Below are 26,778 nucleotides of genomic sequence, written 5' to 3'. Positions count from 1 at the left end.
AAAGGGACGAGACTTTAATTTAAAAGAATAGCCAGCCAGCCTTCGTGCTCAGAGCGTTGCTTTTCGATTTGCAATTACAAAGTCTTGGCTCACGACTTGGCGCTTCTCGCCCGCAACCCGGCCACCCCGCCCCAGCCGATCCAGAGGAGGGTCCCCGCCTGCAGCTAGGGAATGAGAGGGTAGAAGGCCAGAGACGCCAGGGTTCTGAGAGGCGCCCAGCGCGGACACAGCCGGGAGCCGACCGGGGAAAGGTGCTGGACGCGGCGCCTCGGGCGGGGCGAGGCTGGTACCGTAACCCGGCCGCGTCGCCCCGCCCTCGTGCGCAGGCGCGGAACCGTTGCCCGCCGAGCGGTTGCGGGCCGAGCGGTTTGCAGAGCCGGCCTGGGAGCGCTGCCCTCGGCGGCTCCACCTGCGTGACACCCCCGCGCCCGCCTCCCGCGGTGCCCTGGGTAAGTCGGTCCCCGCAGCGGCTCGAGGTGCAGGGCTGGTGAACGACACGCACAGAAATGACCTTTCCTGAAGGTGGGACGCTCACTGCCTCGATGCTGGGGGTCCAAGGCGGGAGGACGCTCGGGACGTCCAGCCCAGGACTGCCCTGATCCCTCGGTGGGAGTGGGAAGGGGCAAGACGCGCCCGGGGGAACCGAGGGCCGACGTGAAGCCAGCGGAGGGGACGCGAGCCGGCCCTGGGCGCTCTTCCCGACCGGCGACCAGACCTGAGATCCGGACCGGGGCTGTCCGGGGAAAGTGAGGTCCCCTTGCCGCCCGGTGGAGGGGGCGCGGGCCCGGGGTCCCGGCACCCCGCACACCCGCGGACAGGTACCCAGGCCCGGGCCAGGGCGAGCGGAGATTCTGGAAGTCAGGGTCGCCCTGGGCTTTGGGTGCAAAGTTCCAACCCGCCCCGCCCCCCGCCACGGGTCTCTGGAAGCTGCCCGAAGTCGCCAGCCTGCGTCCCGGAGTGGGAAGTGGACGTCGCCTCGCCGCCGTCCCCTGCCGAGGTCACGTCCCTGCGCTTTTCTTGGACGGGTCGGGAATGACGCTTGCCCCTCCCTGATGCCTAGGCTCGGTCGACATGAATCCCATCGTCGTGGTCCACGGCGGCGGAGCCAGTAGCATCTCCAAGGACCGGCAAGAGCGAGTGCGCCAGGGCGTCGCCAAAGCCGCCACCCTGGGCTACCGCATCCTCCAGGAGGGAGGGAGCGCAGTGGACGCTGTGGAAGGGGCAGTGACCATCCTGGAAAACGACCCCGAGTTCAACGCAGGTAAATTGCGCCACGGTGGGTGAATCGGGCCCAGTCCGATCAAGCTCCTACCCCCTCAAAAAAAAGATGTCTAAGATGTTGTCTTTGGTACTGCGGATTGAACTCAGGGGCGCTTTACCACTGAACTACATCCCCAGCTCTTTTTATTTATTTATTTATTTTTATTTTGAGACAGGGTCTGGCAAAGTTGCTGACTGAGGCTGTCCTCGAACTTGCACTCCTCCTGCCTCAGCCTCTCCAGTCACAGGGATTACAGGCAGGCTCAGCGGTGCCCAGCACTAATTGACTTTGTGGTGAAATCATATGGCGAGGGGGAAAAGGAGCATTTAATTTTTCCTTGTACCTGTTGATCAGATTGTTTTGGGAGGGGTTGGAATTTTTTAATCCATGAATTCACCCATTATTTAACCTGTTTCCTAGAATTCACATACCAAAAGGCCTTTTATTACATCTTTTGGGGGGGCTTAAAGGAGGACAACTTTACATACCATAAACTGTACCTTTTCAAGTTTTGAAAAAAAGGAATACACTTCTGTGACCACTGCCACAACCAAGATTTAAAGCATTTCTATCCCCCTCTGTGCTATTGTGCTATTAAGACAGAATAAGAAATGTATATTTGGTCCCTCCAACCCTTTCAGGAACAGAGCTCCTGAAAGGAGCTTGTAAATCCTGAGCACAATAAGAGTGTTGAGTGATTTTTTGTTTGTGGTTGTTTTGTTTGTTGGTTGATTGGTTGGTTGGTTTTGTTTTTTTTTTTTTTTTTTTTTTTTTTTTTTGTACCAGGGATTGAACCCAGGGGCATTTAACCACTGAGCCCCATCCTCAGCCCATTTATATTTTTATTTTGAGACAGAGTCTTACTAAGTTACTTAGGGCCTCACTATGTTGCTGAGGCTGGCTTTGAACTTGGAACTCTCCTGCCTCCCAAACCACTGAGATTACAGGCCTGTGCCACCCTACCAGGCACTAGGAGAATCTTTTATTTGAATATTTGGTCTTTGACCCCAGCTACTATCACAAAGTACCTATCCCTTGGAATTTCCTGGGTAGTAGGAACAGCTTTTGTCCTAATGAGATGACTCTTGGTGGGCTTCTGAATGGAGTCTGCACTATACAAACCAAGCCATAATTAGGTCAAAATTTGCAGCCCTCCACCCCCCATCCTCCTAGAAAAAGAGAGAAAACAGAGATAGTTATAATCCATCATGACTACATGATGAATCTTTCCATAGAAATCCTTGATCTGTAGGGTTGGGGAAGTTTTCTAGTTAGTGAACACACCCATGTACCAGGAGGATAGTAAACCCCAACTCCACAGAGACAGAAGCCCCTGTGCCCAGGAGCCTTTCCACACTTTACCCTATGTATTTTTGTTACTGGGATTTTAGAACAAAAGCCCTGCTCCAGGGGTCCCAATAGGTTTTGCCACCCATCCCAAGATGCCAGTATAAGAGATGGGCAGGGGCAAAGGAAGGAAAGAAATTTTATCAGTATAGTTGTACCTGGAGGACAAGGGACCAGTGTCTTCAACCCTGGTTTTTTTTTTTTTTTTTTTTGTGGGGGGTACTGACATGAACTTCAGGTTTAAATAAAGATTTAGAGGAGGGGGCAACGGGTGTGCATGATTAAGCTTCTTCATCAAACTGCTGTCTGATGGTTATCTCAGTTCTGGTTCTTCAGCGTGGCTCCAAAGAAGTTACCCTGTGAGGGGACAGTCCTGTTCCCAGGAGAGGACTGCTCCTGCTTAGTGGGGCAGCCACTTTTCCCATCACAGGGTAATATATCCGTGAGGCTCCCCTGTTCCTGGAATCCAGGGTGACTACAGATTTAGGGCAACGACTGGAGACGTCTAGGCACCACTGCAAGGGGTCTGGGATAAAATGTTGTAAAAAGCTGGCATTTGAATCTTGAAAATATTTCAGTTACTTTTATCTTGATGCCACCTGTCTTGAAGGGGAATGAGGGGCGAGGCGAATTCAGAGCTAATCAACTTTCTATTACCAGTTTTCAGGCATGTACTCCGTAAATGGCTAGCATGCCTATGTGCAGAGTTGAGCAGGAATTTTATACAAAGTTTAGGGTAATAAAGGCAGAGATGCCCAGCTTTATTTGTTTTTATTTACTCAGTGGGCATCTGCAGGCTCAAGTGAAGAGTCAGTGCTTTTAGCAAAAGCAACCACTAAATCCTTGTTACATTTTTTTCATCTAACTGTTTATTTATATTTTTTATCCTATCCTTTACCCATATTCTAAACCAGTAAACAAAAGTATTCCCCTGCGTCTTATGAGCTGATCTAGGGCATTAATGAAACTCACGGGGTTGCCAGGCACAGTGGCACACGCCTCTAATCCCAGCAGCTTGGGAGACAGAGGCAGAAGGGTTGCAAGTTCAAAGCCAGCCTCAGCAAAAGCGAGGCACTAAGCAATTCAACGAGACACTGTCTCTAAATAAAATACAAAATAGGGATGCAGATGTCACTTAGTGGTCAAGTGCCCCTGAGTTCAATCCCCAGAACCCCCCAACACCAAAATAAAAAAAGAAGGGGGTTGCAGAAACCCATCAAAACCTTTGATTTGTAGCCAAGTGAGGTAGAAGTGTTGGGTAACCTACTTGTAATTGGCTTCTGAAGTGGGGGGCAGTCTTGTGGAACTGAGCCCTAACCTGTGGAATATGACTCTAGCTCCAGGTAGATGACATCAGAAGTGAATTATAGGACCTCCATTGCAGGTGGATTGATGTGCCAGGGAAAGAATCCCACACATCTGATGTCAGAAATGAAGTGTTGAGCGTTCAGGAACCCTAAAATCCCTTCACACCTCTTTGCAGTTATTCCCCACCTCATCCCCAGCTGCAATCCAGTTCTGCTTCTGTCCCTATAGATGAGCTTGCATTTCCTAAAATTGCATATAAATGCAATCATACAGAGTGTGATTCTTTTGTTTGGCTTCTTTGACTCAATCCACTCATTTTTTAGAATAATCATCATCATAGCTAATGTATAATCAACTATATACCAAGCCATGGTCTAAGAAATTTGCATGATTAGCTCATTTAATCTGGACTGTAGTCTAATGAACTAGGCATAATTATTATGCTCATTTCTCAGCTGAGGAACAAAAAATTGACTAACTTGCTGCAAGACATTTGCTTCCTCTTTATTCTAAAAGAGAAACCTAAGATCTCAGGATTAAAATACTTCTTGGAATTAAACCACCCACCCAACATATGTCATCAAATGTGTACTGAGTGTTTGCGATATCTCCTTGACTCTGCTGATCACTCTCCAACACTTAAAAAACTTTTGTAAGTCCACCTGACCACAGAATGGGACATGACAGTGCACTTTTATGACTGTTTGTTAAACCAGAATTTACCAGCTGGGGACCAACGATGCTGGCATGGGAAGCAGCCAGCTGTGTCCGTAGGAGACCTGTAAACAAAATGCCTCTTAGCAGTCAGGACCCCCTGGCTGACAAAGCCCCACTCATTTGCAAGGACCTTCATTTGAAACAGATTCTGGTCTCCCACCATATTAGCCAACAGGAGCCCTCACCCACCTGCACGGGGAAGTACAGATTAGGGAACTGAGCAGCCAGTTCTCATTTCTTGGCTATCTGCCCCCACGGCCTGCCTTCTGGGTGTCTTCCTCTAATGTCCAGATGGCTGCTATTCAATACTTTCAGGGAGATGAGTAGAACGTAAAAGAAAGAAATCAAAGATTCAGGGGAACAGGCAGGGCTTGTAACAGCATGCTGTCTACCTTGGCTGTTTTTCTATTTGCTTGTAAAAGCAAACAGATTCGCAGCAGCCTCTGCCATAATCCCCTAGAATATCTATTTGGGAACTTCATACAAAAGGCTGACTTCCAGTAGTTATTGAGTTCTGTGATGAAAATTAGCATTCATGACAACTTATCTGAGTGTTAGTGAAAACACCTACATTTCTATTCCTGTTTTCATATGGATTTTACTTTATGTTTAACACTTTTTTCAGTACTTGAAGTAGTTTGTTAAATACTAATGGTATGAAAATTGAACTTTGAGATTTGAGTGCCAGAATTTTTTTTTTCAAGCTGGACTCTCACTATGTTACCCAGATGGCCTCAAAATCCTGAGTTCAAGCAATCTTCCTGCCTCAGCCTCCTGAGTGGTTGGGACTAAAGACACCACCACACCCATCTTAGAAATATCATTGAAAGTCTTACTTAGATTAGCAGCCAAATAATGACCCTTTGCATTCACTTCAATAGAGTAATGTTTACACAGCACTTTAGATTGTTATTTATTCTCTCTGTAATTCAGTTTTTTAAGTTGTCAAAGAGTCCTTGAGATAACAGGATTGTTTTTATTTATTCATTCTACATTCCTGATAGCTATCTATAATTCGTTACAGAATTTTTAACTCCTTTACCTCTAAATGGCAAAAGTCTGTTGTCGGGTCTAGGAATTGTTTGTTGCTTTTCTGTTGTTTGTTGTTCCTTTGTTTTGAAGTCTCCCATGTGATTCTAAGATGCAACTAGCTTTAGGATCCACTAGCCTAGGATTAATACAATTTTAATGTCTGGGTTTTTTTGTAGAAATTACATTACAGTAAAATTCCCTTTTCAGTGAGTAGCTCCATTACTGTGATCAATACATAGGGAGGTGTAACCACTGCCACAGTCAAGAAATACAGCGGCTCCATCACTCCCCACATCCTTTGGGTCCACACCTCCATCCGTCTCCAGCTCCAGGCAACAGCTCCTCTGCTTTCTGTCCCATAAGTTTGGCCTTTTCCAGAATGTCACACATGGGTCCACGCAGTCTCTGGCCTTTAACTCTGAATTCTCACCTCACCCATTAGACTGCACCGTAGACACGGGTGTCCCAGTGGATCCTCCTGTGGTGGAGCTGTGTTCCCGTGGGCAGGCATCCCCTGCTTGTTTAGCCATTTACCAGCTGAAGGACTTGTTCCACTTGTTCCACTTGTTCCACTTGTTCCACTTGTTCCACTTGTTCCACTTGTTCCACCTGGGACTCTTATAAATAAAATCACCATAAACATTCATACACAGGTTTTGTGTTTGCACAGGTATTTTGTGTGAACCGCTGGCTCACCTGGCAAGTGTGTATAAGACGTCATTAGAAACCACCACACTTTTCTAGTGTGACTGCCACGTTCCATCCCCACCAGCAAAATATGAAAGTCCCAGTGGCTCAGGATCTTCACCGGCTCTGGGTATTATCAGTATTTTTTTAAGATCAGCCATCTTCATAGGGGCATGGTGGAATCTCATTGGAGTGTTAATTTGCCTTCCCCAAAATAGCAGATGATATCAAACATCTTTTCATGTGGTTTTCCCCAGCCACATTTCTTATTTGTTGGAGTATCTTCAAATCTTTTGTCAATCTAGGTTGAAGCAATTCCCTTACTAGTTCGCTAAGATTTTTTTCATCATGTCAGATTTTGTCAAATGAGTTTTCTCTATCAAGATGTGTTTTTGCTTTTGTCTGTTTGATACAGTGAATATTGATTGATTTTTTTAATGTTGAACCAGGCTTGCATACCTAAGATTAATACCACTTCGTCATAATGTATTATCTTTTTCTTTATATTGCTGCATTTGTTTTTTTAGTATTTTCTTGAGGATTTTGCATCTTTGGTTCTGAGCCTACAGGTCTGTAGTTCTGTTTTATAGTATTGGTCAGATGTGGGTATAAGGTTAATGCTGGTTTCATATGAAGAACTGGAAATTGTACCCTCCTCTTCCTTGAAGAGTTTGTGTGAAATTGATAATTATTTCTTGGTAAATGTTGGGTAGAATTTGCGAGTGAAACCATCTGAGCTTGGAGTTTTTGTTATTTTGTTTGGTTTGGTGGGAAAGTTTCTAACTAAAGTAGCAAGGTTTTTAATAAGCATGGGCTCTTCAGATTGTCTGCTTCTTCTTTGAGCTTTGTCAGTGGTGCTTTTCAAGGAGAGTTCCATTTCATATACGTTGCTGAATTTATGGGGCTACTGTTTTTGCAGTGTGTCTTCTCATTGAACCCAGGGTCACTCTACTACTGAGTTACATTCCCAGTCCTTTTTATTTTTTATTTTGAGGCAGAGTCTATTAAGTTTCCCAGGCTGACCTTGAACTTGCAATTCACTTGCCTCAGTCTTCCAAGTAATTGGGATTACCAGTGTGTGCTGCGGTGCCTGGTTAGGGTCTGTGGAGATGTCCCCTCTTTCATTTCTAATGCTTCTAAGTAGCATTTTTCCTTCTTTTTTTTTTTAGCTTGTGTCTTATTGGGTAAGATAGTCTTCAAATTTCCATTCTTTTAACCTATTTGTGTCTTTATATTTCAAGTAGATTTCTACAGATAGCATATCTTTTTATACAGTCTGATAATCTCTGCTTTTTAGTTGGGGTGGTTAGACCATTTATATTTAATATGAGTATTGATATGGCTGGTATCATCTTGACATTTGTTTTCTGTATGTCCTGTTTGTTCTTGGTATCCTCTTTTTCCTTTGTTTATTATTTTTTTTCTTTTTATACCTTCTTTGCAATAATCGAACACTGTGTATGATTCCATTTTCTTTGTTGGCCTCACAGCTAGATTTTTTTAGTTGGTTATTTTAGGATTTATAGTATACACACATCTCTAATTTGTCATAACTTCCCTCCAAGCAGTATTATGTCACATCATGTGAAGTGTAAGGACCTTAACCCAGGGAACTTCTGTTTTGCCTCTCCAGCTGTTGTGCTATTGTTGACATATATTTTATTCCCGTGAATGTTATAAATTGCACTGGTTTTGTTTTAAACAGTTCTGAGTGGTTTTGTTTGTTTGTTTTGTTTTTGCTTTGTTTTATTTTGTTAGTAGGGATTGAACAAAGGGACACTTTGCCACTGAGCTACATTCCTTTTATTTTGAGACAGGATCTTGCTAAATTGCTGATGCTGGCCTCAAACTTGGGATCTTTCTTCTTCAACCTCCCAAGTGACTGGAATTACAAGCATGAACCACCACACCCACTAACAAGAGACCATAAAAAAATTTACTATTAATAGTACTATTTATTTCTTTGTGTGAATGCTCTTTATTATCTGCTAATATTTTCCTCTGCCTGAGGACTTTCTTTAATATCTCTTATCTGGCACATCTGAAATAGAAGAAGTCTTTCAACTTTTTATGTATGAAAAAAGCCTTAGTTTTCATTTTTTGAAAGATACTTTTACTGGTTATAGAATTACAGCTTGACAGGATTTTGGGTCTTTCTGTGCTATAAAGGTATTATTCCACTGTCCCCAGGTCTGCATTGTTTCTGACAAAAAGTCTGCTGTTGTTCTTTTCTTCTTCTCACCCTCCCCCGACTTAATGTGTCCTCTTCCTCTGACTGCTTTTAAGATTTTCTCTTTCTTATTAGCAGTAATCTGTTTGATGATGATGTGTCTGGACATAATTTTCTTTATGTTTTGGTGGTGGGAGGGTTGTTTGTGTTCGTTTTTGTTTTTTTACTTGAAGTTTCTTGAACTTACTAGATCTGTGAGTTTATTATTTTCATCAAATTCAAAGAATATTTTACCTATTCTTAATTTTTTTTATCTTTATTTCACCTCTCTTTTGAGGACTTCAGTTGTACAAATTAGGTTGCTTGACATTGTCCCTGAGTTTAATAATTCTGGATTTTTTTCTTTTTTTCTTTTCTTTTTTTTTTTTTTTGCGGTGCTGGGGATTGAACCCAGGGCCTTGTGCTTGCAAGGCAAGCACTCTACCAACTGAGCTATATCCCCAGCCCCCTGGATTTTTTTCTGTTGTTCATTTTAGAGACTGTTTACCCCTATATGTTAAAGATTATTAATCTTTTCTGCTGCAGCATCTAATCTAGTGTTAATTCTATTTGGGTCCTATTCATATTTTATTTCACATTCTATACACATGTATACTATTATCCTTGTCATTTTTTAGTCTTTTACCACTGATCAATTTTTTCCTCCTCATTATATGCCATATTTTCTTATTTTTTGTGTGGTAATTTCCCATTGGATACCAGACATTCTGAATTTTACCTTGTCAGATAAAATTTTTATAATCCCTTAACTATTCTTTGTTAACTGCTTTGTTCTGAGAAGGAGTTAAGTTCCCTGAAAACAGTTTGATTATCTTGCAGCTAACCTCTACACTTCCTTAGATGGAACCAGAACAACTTTTCTTCTAGCCTGAATTTGCCCTGCCGCTGATGCTGGACACTTTTGAGCCCTATACTCAGTGTCCCCCATGTTGTAAGGCTTTTCCACACAACTTGTATGAAGGTACATTTTTCCCCAACTCATGCAATTTGCTCCCCAAGACTTTGTGTGTTGGGAACTTGATCCTGAGAGCAGCAATGTTAAGAGATGGTTGTTCCTTCTTCTAAGAGGGCCTAGTGGGAGGTATTGAGGTCATTGGGGACATGTCCTTGGGAGCAATTAATCTAATTCTCTTGGGACCCCAGTTATTCCCCTGGAGCACTCTGGCCTCCTATCTATGTGACCTCCCACTCCTACACATGCCCCCACATTGTGATGCCATTTACTGTAAGGTCTTCAACATTGTTGAGCAGAAGTTGGTACCAAGTCCTTGAACCTCCAGAACTGTGCACTAAGTAAGATTCTTTTCTCGGCAAGTTCCCCAGCCTTGGATATTTGGTTATAGTAATGGAAAACTGATCGGTACATCCCATGTGCACGATTAGTACTCAGCTGAAAACTCAGACCCCTCTGCACAGTGAGCCTTCGCCCGTTCATCCATCCTCATGTCCTCTCCCCCGCCCCACACCCACCCGCTGTCGATTCTCAAGTACCCTGTCCCCCCAATTCCAGTCACCCTGACTTCTTTGTTTTCCTGTCTCCTGAACTCAAGAAAGTCACTGGGTTTTGTCTGGGTTTTCCTTCTCCATTCTGCATCCTGAAAATGTCCCGGGCAAAAAGCTGAGACACTCGTAGGGTGCTGCTCCTTGTTGTTCCCCCTCGGGATAGTCCTCCTGTGAACGCTGCGTTCTGGACAGTGGTCTGGACACTCACCATTTCACATGTTTCATCCACCTGTCTGGCAGTGAGCTCAGCTTTTCCTGTGACTCAGTCTTGGCTAGAAGTCCACATAACTTAACTTTAATGGTGCTCTCACTTTTACAAGTCCATATTTCTTGTCTTCTCAACTGAATTCAAGACTTTTTGAGAGTTATTCTTGTTACATCCCACTAGCTAAGCAATCACTAGTGACACCTCAGACTGGGTGGAAACTAACCTTTTTATTTCATTTTTACCCATGAAACTTACCATGACCTAAGGTACACTTAGTAGGATTCCTTCCCACAGTATCTTCTAATAATATGGCTCGTACATTTTATATAAAGATAATTCTCTTGTGCTTGCTTCCTTTTTAAAAATTTTTTTATATTTTTTAGTTGTCAATGGACCTTTATTTTATTTATATGCAGTGCTGAGAATCGAACCCAGTGCCTCACACATGCTAGGCAAGCGCTCTACCACTGAGCCACAGCCCCAGCCCCGCTTGCTTCCTTGTTAATAACAAATAGTACAGCCAGGCATGTTGGCACACATCTATAATCCCGGCAGCTCAGGAGGCTGAGGCAGGAGGATCCCAAGTTTGAGGCCAGCCTGGGAAGCAAGAGCCTGTCTTAAAATTAAAAACTAAAAAGGACTGGGGATGTAGCTCAGAAGTAGAGCATGCCTGGGCTGAATCCTCAGTACTTTAAAAAAAAAAAAAAAAAAAAAAAAAGAATAGTTCTTAATTAACTAATTAAAAGTTGGGTTTTTGTTGTTGTTGTTGTTGTTGTTGTTGTTTTAAAGTTAGTTTCTCTCCCTGGGTTCAATCCCCAGCACTGAAAAAAAAAGTTAGTTTCTCTTTAAAGAAAAAATAAAATGTTGAGCATGCACTCTGTTCTAGATTGGTAGGCATATTGTCAATAGCAGAGCATCTCATCCTATACCCAAAGGACAGCTGTGCCGCTTTTGTAATACTATAACTAATTTTAAGAAATTAATCTTGCTTAGATTGTCAGTCTCGCAAAATTTGATAGTTTAATACTCTGCCGTAGCCCTAAAATAATTGCTTCAGGGGTGGTGGAAAGATGGGAGCTGCCTTGGCGGAAGGAAGTGGACCTGGATCTGATGCCTTGCCCTGCATCTAATGGACCCTCAACCCTGGGAAAGTGGCTTTTCTGGTTTCCTCACCTGTTCAGTTTGCATATGATCGAAGCAGCCAGTGCCCCTGCTCTCCCAGGAGGCTGTTCCGTGTGCTTCCAGTGCATTTCTACCTCACGGAGGGAGGCCTGGAGGATTGCTCGGTGGGTGTTCTCCCCTCGTCTCACAAACGAGGAGATAGAGGAGCCACGGGGTTAAGGCACGGATCTGCAGGACTCTGCAGGCAGCAGAAGTTGGAGAAAGGGAGCGCATGAACAGCTCGTGCACGGGCACAGGGCCATGGCAGCTGTGGTCGGGCCTAGAAGCCGTGCTTCAGTGACCAACGTTCAGAGCGGAGCTGGGGCTGGACCAGGAGGCCAGGGCCGGGTCGGGGAGGCCTCAAGCTTCTTATTCCGTAGGCTGCAGGATGCTGTCGTAGTCCGTTTGGTATTGCTGTGACAAAAGATCTGAGGAAGAGCCGGGGTGCCTGGTGTGCACAGGGCTCTGGGTTTGAACCCAGGCACCACAGAAGGGAGGGAGGAAGGGGAGGGGAGGAAAAGAGGTGCAGCTCGTAGTTCTGGAGATTCAAGAGCTTTGTACCCACATCTGCCCAGGGCCAGTGAGGGCCTCATGGCAGATGGCATCACGTGTCTGGAGAGCAAGTAAGGGACCAGGGAGAGGACAGGAATACCGTTTCATTTAAAAAAAGCACCGTGGCCCAGCATGGTGGCACACTCTGTCATCCCAGTTACTCCGGACGCTGGCCCAGGAGGACTGCAAGTTCAAGGCCAGCCTGGGTCACTTAGTGAGTCCCTGTCTGAAAATGAAAAGTAAAAAGGGCTCGGGACAGAACTCAGGGTTCAAACCCCAGTACCCAGTACCCAAAAAAAAAGAAACCCCTTCCTCTGGCAGGGGACTAGAGAGGGGCTGAAGTGGGTGAATCACAGGAAAGCCAGGCGCCTTCTCCCAAGTCTTCATGTTTGCTTTTCAACTTGGTTTTAGGTTGTGGGTCTGTCTTGAACACAAACGGTGACGTGGAAATGGATGCCAGCATCATGAATGGCAAGGACCTGTCCACGGGAGCAGTGTCTGCCGTGCGCTGTGTAGCGAACCCCATTAAGCTTGCGCGGCTTGTCATGGAAAAGGTACGATGCTTGGAGTGTCCCCCGCGGTGCCTCGGTGGTAAACAGAGGCCTGACTGTGGAGAAGTACACTGTTCTGAAAATATGTCCAGGGACAGAGGCATCTGAGCTCTCAAATCAGCCACAATTCCAACTTTGCTGGGTGACGTCACCTGACCAAATCACTGGACCAGTGACGACTGTCATCTTCCTGGATTTTTTTTTTCTTTTGGTACCAAGGATTAAACCCTAGGGGTGGTTAACCACCAAGCCACACCTCCAGCCCTTTTCTTTTTTTATTTAGAGAAAGGGTCTTGCTAAGTTGCTTAGGGGCCTCGCTGAGTTGCTGAAGCTGCCTTTGAACTCCAGATCCTCCTGCCTCAGCCTCCGAGCCACTGGGATTACAGACCTGCGCCTCAGCAACCAGCTCTTCCTGTGTTTTCTTCAGGCTTCTTTCAGCACCTATCACTCAGCGCACACTGGGGTGCTCAGTGGGCCGCTCTGTGGGCTGCGGGCGGGCGGATGCCGGTGGCAGGTCCGCAGCTGCCTTCGCAGCGCTCTGCCCACGTGAACCTGGCCAGGTGTCGGCTGGCCGGGCAGGCAGCAGGTCAGCGCTGGGTTTGCCCGGCAGTCTGGCTCTTGCCTCGGGCCTCTGGCTGCCTAGGACCGTAGTGCACCCTACAACCTCATGGGGCTCCTTCCTGGGCGGTTGGGTGCAGGACACACCTGCGGGGAAAGGCAAAGGGGCAGGACAGCACCCACAGCTGTCAGTCTGCCATCCTAGCCAGCCATTGGTCCACCTCTCAGCTTGTGCTCGGCAGCCATTGGCTCAACCCGTGGCCGTGAATTTTAACTGCTCAGCGATTGGCCCGAGGGTCCTTAGCCCGGGAAGTTCAACTACTTAAGGAAGCTCCCCGGCATGCTCGCTCTCTCTCCAGGGCAGACACTGTTCGTCTGCCCAATAAAATCTCTTGCGTGGGTCCCGCGTCTGTGGTTTGTGTGGGCGCCTTTTCACTTTTCACGTACAAACTGAGCAGACCAGCTATTTAGGAGCACATGTTAAATAAAAACTAAGTTTTCTACATTTAAGATCACATGAAAGTCGCATCCTTTTTTCAGCATTCAGGAAAGTCAGTCAATGAAATTTGCATTTTTGAGCCTTTTGTACCCAAAGAGAAACAATTATTTCCACACAGTTGGTACAGGTAAGAAGATTAGAACTGGGCACAGTAGCGAACGCCTGTAATCCCAGCAGCTCTGGAGGCTGAGGCAGGAGGATCAGGAGTTCAAAGCCAGCCTCAACACCAGCAAGGCCCTAAGCAACTCAGTGAGACCCTGTCTCTAAATAAAATACGAAATAGGGCTGGGGATGTGGCTCAGTGGTGGAGTGCCCCTGAGTGCAACCCCTGGCAACAGAAGAAAAAAAAAAGATGATTACACGTTTTCCAAAAATTGACCTTTTTCCTTCTCTTGCTGGCTCAGACACCTCATTGCTTTCTGACGAGTGAAGGTGCAGCAAAATTTGCAGCAGAGATGGGGATTCCAAAGATTGCCGTGGAACAACTGATAACAGAGAGAAGCAAAAGAAACCTGGAAAAAGAGAAGCATGGGCGTGGTGGTGCCCAGAAGCCGTTCTCTGCACAGTAAGTCTCCTCTGCAGCCTACTCCTGGGAGTCACGGAAGGGTGAACGTTTGGTCCATATATGGTTATATGCATGTCTTAAATAATTCAAATACTAGGAAAGCTGCTTTTTCTCAAATTTAATCTCAATTATTACTCCTATGAATCAGTCTAGCAGAGTTCCTTTCCCAGTGTGATTTAGTAGAGAATGACTGCATTAGAGTGTCGTTTACTCAGATGCTTCTCCCTCCCCCCCAACCTCTGCCCACTGCCTTTGGTACCACGGATTGAACCCAGCAGGGGGGCTTAATCTCTGAGCCATATCCCCAGTTCTTTTTATTTTTTTTATTATGAGACAGGGTCTCACTAAGTTGCATGGGGCCTGTCTAAGCTGCTGAGGCTGGCCTCACAATTTTGATCCTCCTGCCTCAGCCTCCTGAGTGCCTGGGATTTCAGGTGTGCACCACCACACCTGGCCCCAGACGCTTCTTGATCCATTTGTTACCTTATGTTGGCTAATCAAGTTATAACTGATCAGGTTGTGAGCTTAACACTCTCTCATAGTGTAAAGAAATCAGCAGAATTCTTAGAAATCCAAATTAGCTAGGTGGTGTGGCTCACACCTGTAATCCAAGTGATTTAGGATGCTTGCAAGTTTGGGGCCAGCCTCAGCAACTTAATGAGACCCTGTCTCAAAACAAAAAATAAAAAGAACTTGGAATATAGCCCAGTGGCAGAGCACTCTGGGTTCAACCCCTAGTATCACCTCAAAAAAAATCCAAATTAATCATGTGTCCTCACTTATGGTTTTCTTTGTGGAAGATTTCAAAATCACAGGTAAAAACCCTCTTATTTAAAGCAATTTTGAAAATAAAATGTGAAGATGGCTTGGGAGGTCATAATGGAACTCAGTTCAGTGACTCTGCCTAGTCCTTAGAATAGCCATATTTAACCAGCAATCTGACTTAGAATCACCTAGGGAACTTTTTCAGAATATTCGTGCATGTATCAGACTTGCCAGATCTGCAGAGGTGAGGCCGGGCAGGTGCAGGATGGAAACACTTCCTGGAGAATTCTGGTTAAGAATCTGATTTGCAAGGCTGGCCGGGAACTGGTGGCAGCCTCGGGAGGGTGCGTGGCTGTGGGCTAGTAGAGGAAGCGGGTTGCTTGATGCCTGGTTCACGGTCATATCCAAAGTTGTTGCCACATTGCATTCCAAGACTCTGGAACTATGCCTCTCCTGCAGCCAGTGCTGTTCTGGGGTGTAAGCAAGAGGGGCTCCTACCCGGGGCCCGGCACTTTGGAGGGGCTTCGTGTCACGAATGCACAAACACCTTTGTCGCTCAGCATTGGCACCGCACGACCCATAACCCTCCTCAGCTGCTCCTGTGACTGACTCCACTCAGCCATCAGGCAGAGGCTGCTCCACCTCCCTTGCTCTGCATCTCAGAAGCAGAGGCCACCTGAGTCCAGAATTTGTGGGCTGTGCCGCTGCTGACCTCAGAGATGGCTACTACTCCGGAGTGTGGGAAGACGGGAACAGCAGGACTTAGGTAAGAGAAAAAGCAAATTAATAAAATCAACTTGACATAAAGTATTGTTTCCCTCTAGTGCCAGGTGTCCCCTTTCTTGCCTCTGCACATTCGGGCTTGAAGTTCTGAAGGTATTGAATTTGTAGCATGTCCACAGAGTTAAACTGGTGGGCGTGTCTGACTAGGACAGCAGTACAAACATGAGAGCCTCTTAAATCACTTTAAAAAGGAAAAAGAAACAGATGAAATTAATAATACGTTTTATTTAACCCAGTATATCCCAAATATTATCATTTTATCTGATAATCACTAAGAAATTATTTATGCACTATCTTACACTCTTTTTTCATACTAAATCTTTAAAATCTGGTGTGTATTTTATACACCTCAATGCAGCCTGGGCACGTGTAGCTAGCAGCCACGGGCAGCCACCTGTGGCTGGCAGTTACTGTAGTGGACAGCACAGCTCGAGAGTCAGCTGCATAAGTTGCCAACTAAATGGACCCTGAATATAGAATTTTGGATGGTTCTATTTTAATAATAGATAATTAAAAGATTGAGTTAATTTCAAAAATGTTAAAATGTTCAACTTTTAAGTGATTTAGACTTAAAATATATTCATTATTTATAACCCATGTTTTTTGTTTTTTGTTTTTCTTTGATATCAGGGATTAAATTCAGAGTACCTTACCACTGAGTCACATCCCCAGCCCTACTTTGTATTTTATTTAGAGACAGGGTCTCACTGAGTTGCTTAGAGCCTCCCTGTTGCTGAGGCTGACTTTGAACTTGAGATCCTCCTGCTTCAGCCTCCTGAGCTGCTGGGATTACAGGCCTGTGCCATTGTGCCCAGCATAACCCATGTTTTTTGACTGTGGTAGTAATAGACAATTTTATGTATTTTACAAAAAGCCAACCTTTGGAAATTGTCTTTAAACTACTTTTACTTTTTTTTAATTTCTTTAGATTCGCTCTTCATTTTTTATGAAAATATATTCTAATTTTGTACACTTTGGATATAACTTCATTTTACTTTTTAATTTGTAGATTATTGAAAATGAGTATGCGTCAAGATTCTGATAGAAAAGAAATACTAAAATGGTGCTCACAACAGGAAAGAAAAGAAAAAAAGAAGTTAAAAGTTTCGTCAAAGAAGAATCTGCTTGCCACTTTAAAAACTGGAAAGAGTAAAGCAAACAATCTCCTTCCAGGAGGAAGTTCCACATGAAGTTCACCAACAGGACATTACGAGTTTTTTGTTAAATGGAGATTAAATTACTTAACAGTGGAAATCAGTAAGAAAATTGTTCTCATTGAATCCACAACCTGAACAGGTCAAGTGAAATCCCTGAAGCTCAGCATTCCCCACAGAAGAGTGAATCGCCAGCCACAAAGATCACACACACAGCAGCCCAGGAATCAGGAGGGAGGGGCTGGACACAGGCGGACAGCAGGTGACACCAGGGGAAGACAGCACTGGAAACACAGGTCTGCTGTCCTCGGAAGGACAAGCCGCTGTGTCCAGTATTCAGTCATGACACCACCCGTGGTTACCGATGCAATGGAAATTGTTCTTGGCTTAGTAAAAATGATTTCAAAATTTGGTAAAATGACCAACATGATAAGAAGACAGAAAATAGTGTAGCCATGCTCAGTGTCTGGAATGGACAATTCCGAAGGTTAATTTAATGAGCAATGAAGACACTAAATTTTTTTTTTTTTTTTCTTTTTTGAGACAGGGCCTCAGTGTCCCAGCCTGACCTCAACTCCTGATCCTCCTTCCTCATCCTCCTGAGTTGCTGGGATTACAGGCAGGCTAACTGGGGCGTGGTTTGGTGGTTGTTTTGTTGTAGTTGTTTTGTTTGGGGGGTATTTTGTTTTTGCTTTGTTTTAGCAGTGCTAAGGTTGCAACCCAGAGTCTTGCACATACTAGGCAAGTACTCAACCACTGAACCCAACTAAAATCTGTTAAATAAAACGATCAGTTCATCCAGAACACACCATGGTCAGAAGACAGGTCGAACAGCTCACGTGTACTAGAGGCTCCCCACGCTACTCAAAGAAAAAACAAGTCTAAGTCCATCTGCTTCATTGACTTTACATCTGCTTCTTAAAATATGGTTTTCCAATTAAATGAAGAATGGAGGGGGGAAAACCCTTGTTTTAGGGATTCATTTAAAAGACTGTCGAAGGCCAGCCTGTGATAATGGTGATAATAGAACTAACAGAGTTGGGAAATGAAAGTGTCCAGGCAAGAAGTTTGGCCAAGCGTCCTGTGTCGCGTGCAGCTGTGTTTGGATTTGTTTCTGGGATACGTGATCTCAGCCGCGCCATTGGCAGTGACACTGCGGAGCATAGAGGGATCCGATACATTTTCCAGATATGCCCAAAGGGGGCGCATCTTGATTAAACTCATATCTGACCCCATAACAAACACGTGGTGGGAATGCATACTGAATGCTGCTGACTTTAGATGGCAAGAGCTAAGCAAAATCACAGAAGGTGTTCAGAGAGTAAGGTGTGGGCCTCAGCAGAAAGTCCACTTTTTAAAAATTTGAGCTATCTACCAGGGTTTTGTATACACCATTGGCTTTTTTTTTTTTTTTTTTTCGTTTGCTACTAGAAATCGAACCCATGGATGCTTTACCACTAAGCTACTTTCCCAGCCCTTTTTATTTTTTATTTAGAGACAGAGTCTCATTAAATTGCTGAGGCTAGCCATGAGCTTGTGAGCCTCAGCCTCCTGAGTCACTGGGATCACAGGCATCTTAGTTACATACCTAACTATACCTGGTTTAGACTATTGTTTTCTATTAATAAACTTTAAAAAAAAAAAGAAGATCTAAGTTCTCCTTTAAAAGAATTACAAATATTCTTTGCCTAACTTGAGGAAGACCTATGTACAAAAAATCCCCAACCAATTTCTGCAGACACTATTTTTAATCAGTATAGTCTCATTTGAAGACAGAGATGAACAAAACTGAAGAAGATACTTCTATTTCTGACTTTCTTTATAATAATATACCAGCATTGAAATTTAAAAGAAGAATTTATGTGCATGGAAATAGACATCACTTAAGAGATGATGAAAATGATAAGAATAAATGGTTGTGGTCTATATGACCAATTCAAGTAAGTAATATCTTCTGTGATAACAATTTATCATATATAAACCCACAGTGTTTTTGCATGGTAATGTAAAAAATCAGGATTAATTTCAAAAGCTAAGTATGCTTTAAGACCTATATTGAGTAATTCCATTTTTATCTGAAGTGAAGCATCACTAGATTAAAATTGATTAAAAATGCACTAAGAATACATTGACTCCAAAAAGGTCGTCTGACGTGGCGTGTTGTCAGTAGAATTCATGATGTGTGAAAATGTTGAGTGTAAGAACATGAAGAGCGATCCCTGAAACAGAGACAAGAAAAATGGACTTTATGCAGTAAGTGCATAACAATGGGTGAATTGTCTATGCCTTGGTCTTACTTATCTGCCATCACCAGCTGATCCAGCGATCGAGTGTGCACAATATTAATTATAATAATAATTAAATTAGGTCATTAGTAGTAGTCTGTGAACTTTCAGTTAAAACATAGCTTTACAATATTTTTCAAGGTAAGATGACAGTATGGAGATTCCTAAAGAAATGTAAAATCGAACTACCACGTGACCCAACAGCGTGTCTTCTGTCGTGTGCCCCAGGGAGATGAAATCAGCACGTCCCAAAGACTGCTCACTCCCTTGGTCCTCGCAGCAGCCAAGATACGGAAGTGATCGTCAGCAGATGGAAGGATAAAGAGATGGTGGGGTGGTGGGGTATGAATAATGGAATACTAAAACGGAGATCCTGCCACGTAGATGGACCTACAGGACCTGATGCTAAATGAAATAAGACAGACACAGAAAGAAAAGCACAGCGTGATCTCACCTGCATGTGGAATCCAAAATTAATAAATAAATAATCAAGTACATAGAAAAGAATAATGATCACTAGGGACTGGGAGGGGCAGGGAGAGGAAAATGGGAAGAAGTGGATCCCAGGGTACAAAGTCGCAGTCAAGGAGGACGGATAAGTCTGGAGACCTAATGCACCACACCCGGATGGTCATCAGTCATGTTATATACTGGAAGTTTGCTAAGAGTAGATTCTCGGGACTCTTACCACACAATAAAGATAACGGTGACATAATAGCTGCATTATTTTGATTGTCTATAATAATCATTTCATTATATCGAAACCTACAGTACACCTTTATTTTATGTATATATATATTATTTTCGTGTATATGCATATTCATGTGTAGGTACATGCATAAATATATGTGAAAATATTTTCAAGATAGATTTACCAGGGGAAGACAGTCAAGAATATTTATAAATCCCAAGTACTAAACCTCCGCGCTGCGCGGGCCTCGCCTGGGTGTGTGCTCCCTCCCGCCCTGCCTGGGCAAACGTTAGGAGCCAGCCCCCGGCTCACAAGCGCCTCCTCTTCACTTACCTTCTTTTACGTTCTTTATGGCATTTTTACCGTATAGAAGACTTTTATTTTTTTATAATCAAATATGTCTACCTTTTTTTATAGTTTGCAAAATTAAAAGTCAGAACGCATTTCCCACCTGAGACACAGTCCCCTAGGTTGTTCTGTGCCTCAGATTCGGGTCACTGGCCACCTACAAGCAGTTTCCGTGGTGAGGGAAGCTGGACCCCCCTTTCCTCCCCCTGGGCCGGGCGCCTTGAATGCCAGGCAGAGGGGGGCTGTGAGTCCGCCTCCCCCTGACCCCCTGACCTACCACGCTTCTCCACATACACACCAACAGCCAAACAATAATCCTGTCTAATGACCTCCTACACTTGAATACGTGTCTTTTCACTCACTGAGGCCGAAAGCCTTATAGACCCTTTCGGGGTTTCTCTTGCTCACATCCTGCCCTCCTGCACACTCCTGCCTTCAAATGTCCCAACTCCAGGCTGCTCCTCGGCCCCTACGCCAAGACCGCCCTGACACAGAGTGCCTCCTCGCACCTCCTCCCTGTTGCTAGTCCCCCCTCTCTGTCAATGGCACACCACAGCCCTAATAATTCTCTTAAGGTGAACTTTGCCCAGGGGTCGGAGTATGACGTGATACACAAGCACACCAATCACGAGTCTGCACCTTGATGGATTTCACAGAATAAACACACCCACATGATCAGCTCCCAGATCAGAAAACAGGATGTTGCCAGAAGCCCCACCTCCTGTCCCTTCCGGCCATCCCCTCCCCCAGGTAGCCACGCGTGACTTCCGGCACCGTGGATGAGTGTTGCCTGTCTGTAACTTGGATTGGGTGGAATCGAGGTGTGTGCTCTGGGTCTGCCTCCATCCCCACTGCAGTATAGTACTCCATCAGTGGGCATTTGTGTCTTCTGTTTGGATCACTGTAAGTAGCTAGCGCTGCTGGGAACACCTCTGCCCACTTTCTTGGTGAGCACAGGTCCACATTTCTGACGGACAGATTGGCGGTGTGCACCTGCAGCATGGTGGAGTGCCTTCCTGTTCAGCCTTGGTAGATGTTGCCAAGTGAGTTTTTAGCGGGTCTGGCCAGTGTGCACTTGCGACCTTACTGAATGAGGACTTGGGTTCCTGCACATGGTCGTCAGTGCTCAGTGTTGTGCCTTTTGCATTTTAATGGTCCTGGTGGGTGGGTGATAAGAATGATCATTCTTTAAATTCAACTTCGATAGTGAAGCTTCTTACCTTAAACTGCCCAGCACCCTCCTATCTTGCTAGGAACAGAAGCCTTTGCAGTGGCCCAAAAAAAGGACAATTATACAACCTTGGGTTGTTCAAACTGGGACTTGATTTTAAGAGCAAAAGGGGCATTATTAATCATTGAACCGGGACAGCTGGCACAAGTTGGACTATCCTGAGTAACCGGGACATGTGGCCTCCCCCCGGGTCCCAGGGTGCCTTCATGACACGGGCCCAACTGCCCTGCTGACCTTCCTGCTGCCTGTTTGGCCTTTTTTCTCTGAACTACAGTGGCCTCCTTGAAATTCCAGGCCCATGGCAAGCACGCTTCTGCTCAGGAACCTTCTCCCTCAGCAGCCAGCGTGACTTCCCCCACGTTGGAGGGCCTCACTCAAGCTGCACCGCCACCCTCACTCGCCTTACCTGCTGCTGCTTGTTTTTCACTGCCACCTGAAACCTTCGTGACTCTGTCACTACCACCCTTCCGTGGAAGGGACTTTGCCCATTTAGTTTGCTGCTGACTCAGCACCTCCAACAGTATTCCAGGAGAGTCCACCGTGGAATCCGGGGTGTGCCTGGGTGTTAGCGTACAACGTCTTCCCCAGTTCACTTAAAAATTCATAACAGGGTGCCAGGGGAAATCAGCTTAGGCGATCCTCACGACAACCCCATGACACAGGTACTCAGAGTGCCTGGGCGGTTGCCACACCCCGAAGCTGCTAACTCAAGTCTTCCGTTTCTGTTCTTGGTGGCAGCTTCTGAATCTCTGGGGGGCAGGCAGGGATCCAGGGAAATATCATGCATGCAAAAGTTTGAGATGCGGTCTGTTATATTTTTCCCCATTTCGTTCAGGGGGACAGTGGGACACAGAGACTAAAACTTAAGTCACACATCTAGAAAATGGTGGTGTCGGGTTGGATGTACTCTTAGAGGGTAGACCTAGAACGTTGGAAATCTGCCCTTGACTGTCAGGTCGGGTAAGACGCTAAGGAATGGAAGGCGTCCCACGCTCTTAACTATGTAATGTGGGAATTCAAGTGGCTGTAAGCCACACTGTTCTTTGTGGGAGTGTTGCTCATCTTCAAACTGTCACTCTTTTCTCTTTATTTTTGGCAGAAACGAGGGAACTGTGGGTGCCGTGGCCTTGGACTGCCAAGGGAACTTGGCTTATGCCACCTCTACGGGGGGAATCGTTAATAAGATGGTTGGCCGAGTTGGGGACTCACCATGCGTAGGTAGGTCTGAGAGACAGCTCCTGCCTCTGCCCCTGTCCCTCCCTAACGCCAGATTCCCTTCATTCTCTGTTCTCTCCTTTTCTTATTTCATTTCCTCCTTTTCTTATTTCATTTCCTCCTTCCTTTTCTTATTTCATTTCAATCTGGGGCTGGAAGGCTTGTTCGGTGCACTGCTTTGAAGAAGGTGTTTTCATCTAGTGGGCTCTTTGTTTCCTGGATTACATTTTGGGGACGGTTTGGGGAAGGAAACAGGGATGGGCAAGGCATGAAATGCTTAAAATGCCCCAGGCTACCTGTAGGCTCCCTGTCTTCTCTTTAGCCCCGGTTCATAATCTGCAGACTTGCTTACAGAGGATTAAGTACGCAGAGCCTCTTCCCAGGCCTGGGCTTACATTAATGATGTAAGGAAGCTGAGAACTTCAGTTTGCAGAGATTCAAATTAGGTGGCACAAATGTGACAGATTTCTACAGAAATATTGAAGTGTTCTTTACATTAACACTAACGCACATCATCTCATTTCCCCGCATGTGTGAGTGGCAGGGTCGGGTGGTTGTACATGTTTCATCCCGTGCAGACTTTCAGAGTTCTCTTGTGGGAGTTCTGATTGAAGTTTCAGGAACAGCTAAATTGTTTCGACAGCTTATACTTTTAGTGGAAAACTCCCCCTGCCGTCCCTTTTTTAATCTGTTGCTTTAGTCTTCAGTAGTAATTTGCACTCCTGACAACTCTTGATATCTTTTGTATTGTCATGAATTTGGAAGAGACACTGGAAGCTTCTTTAAAAGGAATAACTTCACTTACCCCAGAGATATGAAATAAGCCACCCTCTTTTCTCCTTAGCAAAAAACCCTGCCAAGTACGTCTGGTCAGTTGTGCAGTTTGCCTGCAGCTGGGTTCAGCTCAGGCTCCAGAGCCACCCCAGATCAGATCCCAGAAACTTAATTCAAACTTGTTGTGTCACGATGGTGAGGTCTTGAGAGAGAGAAGGGGTCACCCAAAGTCCTTGTCTTGGTTCTGAGCCCCAAGTGTGCTCAACCTGGCCTTTCGGATGCGCATTCCCTTGGGGGGCTCCAGCTGGCCCCGGAGGACTCTGGATGGACACCAGGCACACTGCAGCATTCACACGGGGGGTGTGGTTGTCATCTTGAGAAGGGGAGGTGCCTCTTCCCATGCCAGGACCACTCTTGGCATCATCCTGGGGTCTGTCCAGTTCATCCAGCAAAAGTTTATAAGGAAAAGCCACCTCCTTTTGCAAGAGTTTGCAGTCCCTACCCTGTTTCAGCTCCCTCCAGCATCAGGAGTTACCTGCCTCTGAAAACCCTGGGCACCTGTGACATTCCACACAACAGCTCCATTCCAGAGCCCTTTCCCCACACGCAGCATCAATAAATAAGCTTCTGATGAACCAGGGAGAATAAAGGCTAACTCTGCCAATACTGCAGGACTCTCAGGCCAGTGGCTGTGTGTGAACAGGTTCAGGGATGGAGAGGAGACCAGAAAGTCACTTAATTCCAGACCACAGTAGAGGAGAAATCTTATCAAAGTAGCTTTAGCTCCAGACCTCTGTTAAGCTGCCTTCTACTAATCGACCCCCTGTCCAAATCACAGGAGGACACCCATGGTCGTAAGGTTTCTGGGTATCAGTTTTCCCAAAACTATTTGAAAGTGGAGGCTTTCCTGGTGAGCCATACAGTGTAGTCAGAGTGTCCTTCATTCACAGCATGTGGGCTGTGGGAAGGAGACAGGGAGAGGGGTGGCTTCACTCGGCAGGAAAGTGCTTTGGAGCAAAGGAGACACTGGCCTGGTGTAGCTGCTCTGTGAAAAGTCACCCTGCCTCCCCAAGGCTCCATCTCCAGGATTCCAGTGTATTTATACAGTGCTTCCTGGTCCACCATTGCTTCAGTGGCTCCTGGCTAGGAACCCGGCCTTTGCCCACCCTTTAGCACTCTGGGATTTGGCATTATGCAGCATGAGCCTGGGTAATGTGTATTTGTGCTTCTTGACCGTTGCTACTCAGCTAGAACCAGTCTGTCTTTTGAGCAGGATCTGGAGGTTACGCTGACAATAACATTGGAGCCATTTCCACCACGGGGCATGGGGAAAGCATCCTGAAGGTGAATCTCGCCAGACTCACGCTCTTCCACATAGAACAAGGTACGTGGAGGAAAGAACAAGTTCCTAACGTGTGAAGATGAGTACGCAGAAGCTGTGTGACCAATAGGTGGAGCAGTATGTGGAGCCCTCCCTTACAGGCTGCAGGTGCTGCTTTCAGGTGGTTCACGCTATTTTGACTCCACCCCACCTTCTGGTTGGATCTAGAGTGGAGAGCACTTAGAATACTATTATCTCTGCATCTCAGTAGACGGGGCTGCAGAGGCATCCAGCTGGGTGGGGTAGGGAGGGCAACTCTGCTTAGCTGATGCTAGAGCTCTGTCTCAGCAAGAGGGCGAGGATCCTCCTTTTAGGCTTGCAGGTAGAAATCATTCACCAGAATCTTGGTTAACTCCCTCTTGTTTCTCATGCAGCAAAGGATGTCCCCATCTGATTCCTTTCAGGAACCTGTGTTGTTTCTCTTTGTTTTCAGGAAAGAGCGTGGAAGAGGCTGCTGACCTGTCGTTGGGTTATATGAAGTCAAAGGTCAGAGGTTTAGGTGGCCTCATCTTGATAAGCAAAACAGGAGACTGGGTAGCAAAGTGGACCTCTACCTCCATGCCCTGGGCAGCGGCCAAGGACGGCAAGCTGCATGCTGGCATTGACCTGGGTGAAGCCACCATCACAGACTTGTCCTTGCCCTAAGCCCCTGAAGATTGTGTCCTAGGTGTGAGCTTGCGGGTAAGATTCATCCGCCTGCTGTGGAGATGCCGCCTAATCAATTAGATTCAGAAATGGAAAAATCATGCAATCTGTCCCTCGTTTTGTTGCCTTGATCAATAAGTATCAGAAGGTTTGGTTGAGGGTCTGGTTCCAAAGCGATGAGAGAAATGCCCATATTAAGATCCAAGTAAGACAGTGAAGATGACAGTCTCTAGCGACCCTTTCCCGAGCAGTCTCCACTGTGTAAGGCTAGAAAGAAGGGGCACCCTGGGCCCAACAGAACGGCCTCAGGGCAGGGAGCCTTTTGCGATTGGGAGACCCAAAGCTTGCAGGAACCTGGTCCAGGGTGGGGACAGGAAGGGCCCGGTGAAGGTGCCCGAGGAGCAGGAGCAGCTGCAGCAGAGGAGCTAGTGTGCAGTCCAGGGGAACCCAGGATGGTGCCGAGTTCCTTCTGTGTGACGAGAACACTTGGCAAAAGCACGAAAATCCTTGAAGGGAGACGTTCGTCTCAGAGAGGGAGAACGGAATTTTCTAAGAAAACTCGGTTCTCAAGCTTACTAACATAGACAAGTCTCCAGCAAACGCTTGCAAAGGACCCTCTGTTCACCCGTAGCTCCCCACGCTGGAGACGAGGGGCGGGCAGCCTTAGAGTCTTAAGGGTTTTCTTAGTTCACCTACTGTTCTCCCACAAGCTAGCCCCTAGCTGCCACAGACCCCTGTCCCACACAGGGGTCCCGGCCTCTTCAACGGCAGGGAATGGCCAATCAATGGAGAGATGACACCATGATTTACTGAGGACACAGATCTCTAGGGCTTTGGGACACTCCATGTTCTGTGTGTCCTTCAGTGTGTTCAGCGTGATAGTCATTTCCTTGGTGAAGAGAACTGTCGCTCTCTCGTTGCACTGGAAACGGTCTTTCCGCTGTGCCATATCTGCTCAGTCTTTTAGTCTGTCAGGGCTTACCTTCTCTCTGGAAAGTCATTGCTTAACTTTAAATTCCATGTGCCACTAATAAAATGTATTTTGAAAGAATTAACAGTGTGGTTAGGAGTCACTGTTGACCAAGACCAGAGGGATGCATGTTCTCCCTTCCGTCTCTCAGTTCAGGCAGCAGACTAGACATGGGACCCTTTGAAATGAGGACGGCTCGCAGGTGCAATAACACATCCTGCCTCGTGGAGCGTAATCGGGAATTTTTCAGAAGAGTCAAACTTTTTCTGAATGGATTAGGGGAAAAAAAACCAAACCACCTTTTGAAAGTAGCAGCAGGTTCAGTCTTCCTGCAGCTTGGCAGTATCCACCCCACAC

The 26,778-nt window shown here is 45.8% G+C and overlaps 1 protein-coding gene across 1 annotated transcript; it reads left to right on the top strand.

The window, feature by feature from the left end:
• The first annotated feature begins 306 nt into the window (after window positions 1-306).
• On the top strand, window positions 307-26,501 carry Asrgl1 (asparaginase and isoaspartyl peptidase 1). Its single transcript, XM_047518321.1, has 7 exons — window positions 307-449; window positions 1,061-1,261; window positions 12,418-12,560; window positions 14,019-14,179; window positions 22,536-22,654; window positions 24,699-24,809; window positions 25,240-26,501. Exons 2-7 carry the CDS (start codon window positions 1,072-1,074, stop codon window positions 25,449-25,451), a joined length of 936 nt encoding a protein of 311 aa, XP_047374277.1. The 5' UTR covers window positions 307-449; window positions 1,061-1,071; the 3' UTR covers window positions 25,452-26,501.
• Window positions 26,502-26,778: the final 277 nt, after the last annotated feature.

Source organism: Sciurus carolinensis, chromosome 11, assembly GCF_902686445.1.
Source record: "Sciurus carolinensis chromosome 11, mSciCar1.2, whole genome shotgun sequence".
Taxonomy (NCBI): domain Eukaryota; kingdom Metazoa; phylum Chordata; class Mammalia; order Rodentia; family Sciuridae; genus Sciurus; species Sciurus carolinensis.
This window is presented reverse-complemented; position numbering and strand designations above follow the sequence as displayed.

Excerpts from the sequence above, each read along its gene's own strand:
- Asrgl1 (XM_047518321.1), top strand. The coding sequence starts at position 1,072 with ATGAATCCCATCGTCGTGGTCCACGGCGGCGGAGCCAGTAGCATCTCC. Across the intron at positions 22,655-24,698 it reads TGGGGACTCACCATGCGTAG|GATCTGGAGGTTACGCTGAC; the intron begins GTAGGTCTGAGA and ends TCTTTTGAGCAG. Across the intron at positions 24,810-25,239 it reads GCTCTTCCACATAGAACAAG|GAAAGAGCGTGGAAGAGGCT; the intron begins GTACGTGGAGGA and ends CTTTGTTTTCAG.